The sequence below is a fragment of the Sardina pilchardus genome, chromosome 11, assembly GCF_963854185.1.
Source record: "Sardina pilchardus chromosome 11, fSarPil1.1, whole genome shotgun sequence".
Taxonomy (NCBI): domain Eukaryota; kingdom Metazoa; phylum Chordata; class Actinopteri; order Clupeiformes; family Clupeidae; genus Sardina; species Sardina pilchardus.
The window spans coordinates 32,872,028-32,881,402 of NC_085004.1; the positions used below are offsets into that span (position 1 = coordinate 32,872,028).

The 9,375-nt window shown below is 42.6% G+C and overlaps 2 protein-coding genes across 2 annotated transcripts; both read left to right on the plus strand.

The window, feature by feature from the left end:
* Positions 1–906: 906 nt before the first annotated feature.
* LOC134095900 (tubulin beta chain-like) lies at positions 907–3,592 on the plus strand. Its single transcript, XM_062549615.1, has 4 exons — positions 907–978; positions 1,272–1,380; positions 1,930–2,040; positions 2,244–3,592. Exons 1-4 carry the CDS (start codon positions 922–924, stop codon positions 3,299–3,301), a joined length of 1,335 nt encoding a protein of 444 aa, XP_062405599.1. The 5' UTR covers positions 907–921; the 3' UTR covers positions 3,302–3,592.
* Positions 3,593–6,588: 2,996 nt separating this feature from the next.
* On the plus strand, positions 6,589–9,366 carry LOC134095770 (tubulin beta-4B chain-like). The gene is made up of 4 exons (XM_062549449.1): positions 6,589–6,731; positions 7,620–7,728; positions 7,862–7,972; positions 8,172–9,366. The coding sequence occupies exons 1-4, from the start codon at positions 6,675–6,677 to the stop codon at positions 9,230–9,232; spliced, it is 1,338 nt and encodes a 445-aa protein (XP_062405433.1). The 5' UTR covers positions 6,589–6,674; the 3' UTR covers positions 9,233–9,366.
* Positions 9,367–9,375: the final 9 nt, after the last annotated feature.

The following is a 9,375-nucleotide window of genomic DNA, read 5'->3' on the forward strand; positions in this document are numbered from 1 at the left end:
CAAGTGGAGCTGCTGTATATGTAGTTGTATTAAGGTCTTAAAGTCCAAAGGCTGGGTTTTTAACCACACAGCCTGGTTGATATTGAGAAAAGCATTCGAGTGAAAGCAGAACACATGTTCTCACTATTTTGCAGTAGAATTGAAAGGCTGCATCACTTTAGATCTTTATTTCTAGTATGTTTGCATCAGCATCAGGTAAGAGCATAGCTATTGGATCACTTGCATGTCTTTGGACATGATAAAGGAAGATGACTACCCAGGACAGCTGTCCAGAAAGAAATCCTGAAGGCATATCCATGCCCTAGAAACTGCCCCATACAGCAAATGGAAATGGTTGGCATGAGTGTAGTTGAGTAGTCCAAGGCGTGTGTTTTGTGATGGGGGATTTAAAAGACTGCAGAATTTATTCATCGTGCCTTAAAGGAAAACTCAGATTTTTCACAAATCTCTGTATCTGGAGGTCATCAAGTACTGTCCGTATGAAATAAAGTAAAACAAAATTGGTGCTACCTAGCTCGAGTCGCTGCAGCCAACAGCTATAGCAGCCAGGCAGCTAAAGGGCAACACTATGTGGGCATGTATTTAATGTTAACGTTTATGTTAAAGCGTGAAGGACTGTATGCATGTATACTTTTATCATTTTCTCAGAATAGCTTTGCAATAAATTGTCTAGGGAAGGATGCTTTGTGACACCCCCCCTCTTTCTCTAAGCCTCAACCCTTGATCTATACAGGGCTAGCCAAACCCCCTGTGTGAGTTTCTGTCCTCCAATTGCAGTGTGAGTTGTCAGGAAACTTCCCACAGAGAGAAAACTCCACCCAGCAACAAGATTATAAATCAAAGAGGATATATAGACCCACATGTTGGAGCAGTGTCCATTTTCAAAGTTGTGCCTGAAAGTACCCAGTTTTTCCATGACAAATGAGGGAGATAGTGCATTTACAAGTTGGTCAGTGTGGGAATCAAATTGGGGCCAAGGTATGTTCTGTTATAGTTACTTAAACATTGTATGGATAGAACTAAGACCAGACTCGTATATTTACTTAGATCCATGTTTTTTATTCTCTTAATATGTTTGTTTCAAAGTTAACAGGAAATCTCTATAGATTGTATGCTTTAGAATTAATATAAGATCATACAGGAGCTTGATTCACTCAGTCTTGTGTAGACAGCTTCTCTCTGCACCTCTCTTAATTATCTTATACCATGCATACTATAATGCTACAACCTTTATTTTTTTTGCTAAATGTAACTTTTTCCCTCTTGGATAGTTTTGGGAAGTCATCAGTGATGAACATTGTATCGATCAAACAGGCAGTTACCATGGAGACAGTGATCTTCAACTGGATAGAATCAATGTCTATTTTAACGAAGCCGCTGGTAAGAAAGTACATTTTAAAGAAAGTTGTTTTAGAAGCTCCATGTTTGTGATACATTAATACATGAATAAAGTATGTCTATCTATCTATCTATCTATCTATTAATCCCATGCTCATCTATTTAGTAGTCAATACATTGAAATGTGATTGTGTATGTGATTTAGGCCTACTCTTATCCTCCAGTAATAGCATTGACAGATGCAGTAGTAATTGAAGGGCTCTTTTCCAAAACGACATATCCACCATTTTAATATATTTTCATAAATCATTTGTTTTTATTTTGTTCTCCAAGTAATTTCAGTGGAACTGTAACTCGGTTATTGTTACTTATTTGATTTATCTTTACTCAATCAAAACACAACTGCACTTTTATTGGTATTAGGCTATCTGAAATACACAATTAATTAACTTGGCTTGTTAATGTTTTCCAAAATGGATGCCTACCTAAGGTCTCCTCTGAACTGTAGCTTGAATATTATTCCCTTTCTTTAAGTTGCTGTAAGCGTCTGCTGAATGAAGAAGTGTATATGTGATTTTGTATTATGTCCAGGGGGACGCTACTTGCCTCGTGCTGTGCTTGTGGACCTGGAACCTGGCACAATGGACTCTGTAAGGTCTGGACCGTTTGGCCAAATCTTCAGACCAGACAACTTTGTATTCGGTAAGACATACTGTAGCTCTGAATGGGTTTAAATAAGGTCAGAATACTTCAGTGAAGGCCCAGCAGTGATTGTGTTGGCTGATTTGCACGTATTGATTTGGTTCAGCGCGATTTGAATAATGCTGGTCTGTGGGGGAAGGGAGGGTATAAGCAAAATTACAAAATGGCTGTCTCCGAAATGTTTCTTTTCTTATTCTCCTTAGGTCAAAGTGGTGCTGGCAACAACTGGGCTAAGGGCCACTACACAGAGGGAGCAGAACTCGTGGACTCAGTTCTTGATGTGGTCAGGAAGGAGGCCGAGAGCTGCGACTGCCTGCAGGGCTTCCAGCTGACACATTCCCTGGGTGGTGGTACTGGCTCTGGCATGGGTACCCTGCTCATCAGCAAGATCCGCGAGGAGTACCCTGACCGCATCATGAACACCTTCAGCGTGGTGCCTTCCCCCAAGGTGTCCGACACAGTGGTAGAGCCCTACAACGCCACACTATCCGTTCACCAGTTGGTTGAGAACACAGACGAAACCTACTGCATTGACAATGAAGCGCTATACGATATCTGTTTCCGCACTCTTAAACTGACCACTCCTACATATGGTGACCTCAACCACCTCGTCTCTGCCACCATGAGTGGAGTCACCACTTGCCTGCGCTTCCCTGGTCAGCTTAATGCTGATCTCCGCAAACTCGCCGTCAACATGGTGCCCTTCCCACGTCTGCACTTCTTCATGCCTGGCTTCGCACCCCTTACAAGTAGGAATGGTCATCACTATACTGCAATACGAGCCCTCACTGTACCAGAGCTCACCCAGCAGATGTTCGACGCCAAGAACATGATGGCTGCCTGTGACCCACGTCATGGCCGCTACCTCACAGTGGCTGCAGTCTTCCGTGGACGCATGTCCATGAAGGAGGTGGACGAGCAGATGCTCAATGTCCAGAACAAGAACAGCAGCTACTTTGTGGAATGGATCCCCAACAACGTGAAGACCGCTGTCTGTGACATCCCACCCAGGGGACTCAAGATGGCCGCCACCTTCATCGGTAACAGCACTGCCATCCAGGAGCTGTTCAAGCGCATCTCCGAGCAGTTCACTGCCATGTTCAGGCGCAAGGCCTTCTTGCATTGGTACACAGGAGAGGGCATGGATGAGATGGAGTTCACAGAAGCTGAGAGCAACATGAATGACCTGGTGTCTGAGTACCAGCAGTGCCAGGACGCCACACTTGAAGAAAACTTTTATGAGGATGAAGAGATTGCTTAAAACATTTTTGGCCAACCAGATTGAATTAGCTCATCATTGTTTTCCAACAGCTGTTGAAAAACACAGTCCTCCTCACTCTCTCATCTCTGAAATCATCATTGTGCAGGTTTGGCTCAAACACATCACTGTCTCTGTCATTCTTCTGTTAAGGGTGTTGTTGGCCCACATATTTGTAGACCTCGCCTATTTGACCTTTTTCTTGTTGTTCCTGAACTGCAGTCCTGACACAACAACAACAACAAACTGTTGTACATGGTTTTACAGTTGACAATAAATGACACATTTGTTTTACCTCAATTCATACTTAGAAAAATAAATGCACTGCACAATTTAGTATGAACAAAGATCCTTCATTACTGACAAGATACAAGCAAAATTCAAACAGTTCATGTCTGCTTAAAGAGGCGTGTCGCAAAGACGTCATAGTGGGATATCGATCTCTGTCAGATTGGCAAGCACTTCAGTTCACATGTAACGTCACTTACTAGGTCTGCTTAAAGGGGGATTTTGCCCCGCCTTCACTTTGCGAAAACAGAACACGGAAATGATCGAACATTTGCGCCTCTCACTCCGCTTTAACCCTCTCTGGTATGAACCCATTTAACAACTGTAGTAGCACTACAGTAGTCACACATGAAACAAGCACAAACAGATGCTGCCTGATTTTATATACAGTATACAACATATGAAGACTAGTCTATCTGTCTATTCTCCTCTCTTAAGTTTGATGTAGCAACATTTGTCTTTAAATTAACAGTGTATCTAGAATTGAGCTTAAGAACACTATGGAAAACTGATATGCATATAAATTGCTATCATGGGCTGGGTGGGCACAGAGGTGGGAGTGTGGTGATATGGGGCTACATGAGTGCCAAAGGTGTTGACATTTGGAGATGACATTTATAGATGGCATCATGAATGCCTATGACTAAGCCAAAATACTACCAACATGTCCCCCAAGCAGAGGTGCTATAGCATGACAATCATTCCACAGAAATCATGGTAAGTTGCTAAAGAAAACAAAAAGGTGTGACCAAGTAATTGATCTAGAGTCCACTGGATCATCCTTGAGTTATTTTGAAGAGAAATGTTGAGCAACCTTCCAACAAAGGGGCAGCTGACAAATCAGAAGAATGTAAATCTGAATACACAGTATGTTCTCAATCAAAACAGATTTAGTATTTCATCCAAAATAAAGATGAAGATGCAAAGTGATGAAAACAAATTAAAGGTTCAGATCTCAATAATACAAAGTTTTCCGACATTTGTGCATGTTAAATTCCTGCATTAGGGCTGAATAAAAGATCCCAACTGTTAGTTTTTAGGTTACATTAAAGCAAAAACCCTTATGTTCTGATGCAATCACCGTAAGGAGATACAATGACATTTAAGTGATATTACACATAGGGTGTACTCACGTTTTTCACTTCTGCTGCATACTGTATGAAAGACAATTACCATAACCATTACCTCATGCTCTGGCTGGTCATGTGCGCTGTGACATCACTCTTAGCTTGTAGTCTTGTTGCCGCACCCAGGAATGGTGACTGAGCTGCGCAGTTGCCATCTTTGTGAGACTGTGGGCTTATGAGGAGACAGACCTTATGGAAAATAACCAGTTATTCTGTAAGGTTTAAATAGTAGGCCTATGATAGTGTGTAATATTACTGTAATGTTCTGTAATGCCTCTATTATCCTTACCCTAGTGTTCCTATAGTACAGTCTTATAGCACTTATATGTCCCAACATATTGCTATAATATCCAGTATTCCTATGATATTATTATAATATTTTGTCACAAAATACTGTAAGATATAGTTATTTTTTGTTAGGGACAGTAGAAGGCTACAGGGATGGTTGATTCTTGTTGCTAATTTGAGATACGCTTTGTCTTGACTGCAAAGGAAAGTAGGGCATGTGAAGAGGACCGACCTCTTTGTAGGCTTAAGGCCACAGCTGTTTGGTGTTCAGACTGAGGTGCTCTGTGCACTACAGCACAGACTAAATTCAAGTTCAAGTTCAAGTTCAAGTTTATTGTCATGGACTCATGTATAAGGAGTACATTTCTTGCTTAAGAGCCAGCTCAACTGAATATATTAAATAGTAATTTAAAAAAGGTATCTTACTTGCTAATTTAACAAGACTGACGTGTGAGTATTAAGAAGAGGAAACATAATAGATAATGCTGTAGAGATAATAGTCAGATCACATATGAAAGCACAACACAACAGCACACCCATGCCTGATAACTGCAAAAAACACACACATTAAATGAGAGAAAATACAGTTTGTAACATCACTGGTCATTGAGTGGATATGTTTTATTATTCAGCTCATTTAGGCCTTTAAAAATGGCTGAACAACATTGATTGGTGTTTCTTGATTATAAATCATTATTGATAAAAGTGTCAGCCAAATTAATTGTCCTTATAAAATGTTAAAGAAATTAACTTTTAGTAGTAATAAAATGTGCAGCATTTCCCCTAATTCTAACTGCAGTGAAGTCCCCCGAATTATAAGATGCTCTAACTAAAACATGGCTTTGTCTAGTTTGTGTTTTATCCTCTATATAAGGTAAATACTCTTACAACTGAACATTGTTATTGCTTGAGTTAAAAACGTCTGTTTTTGATACTTTTTGTGAATCTCACTTGCAGGACTGCAGTAGGACATAAAAAATGCATCATGCATGCTGCACTTCACTGCAGAAATGCAGTATTTTGGACATGAAACGGCATAGGCCTACTGCACTGTACTTCAGAAAAACGACAGTATCTTTGTCCCAGAGCTGCAGATATATTAGCTTGCATCATGATACATATTGACCATGGTTCAACGGTTGCACTGCTATGTCAGTGGACTGTCAGTGAATCCTATATTCCTCTTGCCAGAAGGCTCCTGTGAGTGTTATCACGCGAAATACAGAAATAGAAATCACTGCTGGGAGAGAAATAGTCTCTAACAACCAAGTGAAACATTTATTTCCATGTTTCAGTTAACGTGGCTGAAGCCTGGAGGCGCTACACGCTATACAATGAGTTTGTTTGAGTATTGACATAATGTAATACAATGTAGCACAGGTAACAGTCGAAAGAGTTGAATTTGAAACATTGTTATCTTCGCCCGCCAATCAACTCGCTCTTCTGCCTGTCCAATCGGCCAATTGTTTCACGCCTCCTCGAGACACTCAAAACCAATGACATTTCAGAAAGGGCGTGCCAAGTATCAATTCTACCCAATGCGAACCTTGCAAATCCCGGCGAGTTGACCAGACTGGATATATAGACGTTCATCTCAAATTACAGTGTCATTGTTCCGGTTTCGTCTGAAAGTATCTCGTCCACTGAAGTTAACACACTCACAAACTATCAAAATGAGGGAGATTGTGCATTTGCAAGCTGGACAGTGCGGAAATCAGATTGGTGCCAAGGTACGTGTATTTTCTATGTTAACAGTAAAACATCTATTTAATTACGCTATTTGAGTTTGGAGTTGGCGCCTTCCTCGAGGCCTGCTTTCTTACTAACAATCTATTATGAGGCCTTGGAAATAGCCTAGTTCTGCCCATGAAATGTAGGCTAGGCTACAGGGATTTTTTAAGTCGTTGTTTTGTTACCAAAAATGGAAGAAAATAAAAAAAATCTCTAAAATATTGCTTTAATTATGGAACCTTAATGGGTGTGGCTGAACATCTTTCTGTAGTAATAAAAGCCGTTGGTGTTCATGAACAGAAGTCCCTTTGTATGATAACGGGAGGAAAAACGGCTTCTAAGCTTGAAGGGTGTTGGCCGCATTGGATCAGCGCGCGCCGTGTCGTAATATGGCCGGCTGTATCTGGTTCAGCTCATAGAAAGTGCGTATATGGAAAGCCGACTGACCGAAGGGAAATGCCGGTCAACGTCTGTATTGAGCGCTGGGAGTCATTTTTTCTTTTCTAAAAATCCAAATAACGTAGACATGTCGAATATCAGTCTGATATAACCCACTTCGCCCTAGAAAGGAATTCTTGGAGTAAAATGGCCACAGTGTCGTAGGCTACTCCATTTTGCCTAAGCGCCAGCCATGCTGCCAGACGGCGGTCTTTCAGGCGGTGGCCAGATTTGTTCAAATGGCGTTGTGCGTCTACTGAGCTCTACAGGTTTATCAGGGGGATTTTAAGTATCGAAGTTCTCATTTTGAATGCAAAAAATATTTTAATTCCACACCAGTCAGGAATTTGGCTACATGTAGGCTACAATGAAGAAGCTATGCGGTCATCAGCCTACATTCCCAGTAGCCGACTAACCTTTTTTTCCTCCTTTCCTCCCTTTGCCTCTAGTTCTGGGAGGTGATCAGTGATGAGCATGGTATTGACCCAACTGGCAGTTACCATGGCGACAGTGATCTCCAGCTGGACAGGATCAATGTTTACTATAATGAAGCCAGCGGTAAGGACATTTTTATTTGAGTTGATTTAACCAGGATTTCACATTCTGACTAATTTAGTCAAATGTTTTATTTAAACAGATTAAGGTCTCAGGGCTTTTTTTTAATAAAAAAAAACCCATTACACATTTGCAGGTGGAAAGTACGTTCCCCGTGCTGTGCTTGTGGACCTGGAACCTGGAACAATGGACTCTGTAAGGTCTGGACCATTTGGCCAAATCTTCAGACCAGACAACTTTGTGTTCGGTAAGCCACAGAACTGCCATTTCTATTTAAATAAGGCTAGAGGACATGATCCCATCTGTGATTGTGCTGGCAGATTTGCAAATATTGATTCAGTTCACTGTGATGCGCAAGGATTTGAATAATGTGGTTTGTGGGGGAGGGGGAGTGTTTGAGTAGGAAGAGAATGAACCTCTTGACTGAGTCTTGTGTTTTGTGTTAGGTCAAAGCGGTGCTGGCAACAACTGGGCTAAGGGCCACTACACAGAGGGAGCAGAACTCGTGGACTCAGTTCTTGATGTGGTCAGGAAGGAGGCCGAGAGCTGCGACTGCCTGCAGGGCTTCCAGCTGACACATTCCCTGGGTGGTGGTACTGGCTCTGGCATGGGTACCCTGCTCATCAGCAAGATCCGCGAGGAGTACCCTGACCGCATCATGAACACCTTCAGCGTGGTGCCTTCCCCCAAGGTGTCCGACACAGTGGTAGAGCCCTACAACGCCACACTATCCGTTCACCAGTTGGTTGAGAACACAGACGAAACCTACTGCATTGACAATGAAGCACTATACGATATCTGTTTCCGCACTCTTAAACTGACCACTCCTACATATGGTGACCTCAACCACCTTGTCTCTGCCACCATGAGTGGAGTCACCACTTGCCTGCGCTTCCCTGGTCAGCTTAATGCAGATCTCCGTAAACTCGCCGTCAACATGGTGCCCTTCCCACGTCTGCACTTCTTCATGCCTGGCTTCGCACCCCTTACAAGCAGAGGCAGCCAGCAGTACAGAGCCCTCACTGTACCAGAGCTCACCCAGCAGATGTTCGACGCCAAGAACATGATGGCTGCCTGTGACCCACGTCATGGCCGCTACCTCACAGTGGCTGCAGTCTTCCGTGGACGCATGTCCATGAAGGAGGTGGACGAGCAGATGCTCAATGTCCAGAACAAGAACAGCAGCTACTTCGTGGAATGGATCCCCAACAATGTGAAGACCGCTGTCTGTGACATCCCACCCAGGGGACTCAAGATGGCCGCCACCTTCATCGGTAACAGCACTGCCATCCAGGAGCTGTTCAAGCGCATCTCCGAGCAGTTCACTGCCATGTTCAGGCGCAAGGCCTTCTTGCATTGGTACACAGGAGAGGGCATGGATGAGATGGAGTTCACAGAAGCTGAGAGCAACATGAATGACCTGGTGTCTGAGTACCAGCAGTACCAGGATGCCACAGCTGAGGAAGAGGGCGAGTTTGAGGAGGAGGGAGAAGAGGAGCTTGCTTAAGTTGTCTGTCATTTTCCATGTTTCCCCCTTATTCCATCTTTGTTTTGTTTCCTAATTTCTAACTTCACATTTTGTCACTGAAGACCTTCCGGTGTACCACCTGTGTTAATGTCAATAAAAAAAGAAAATCCAAAGCAATGTTT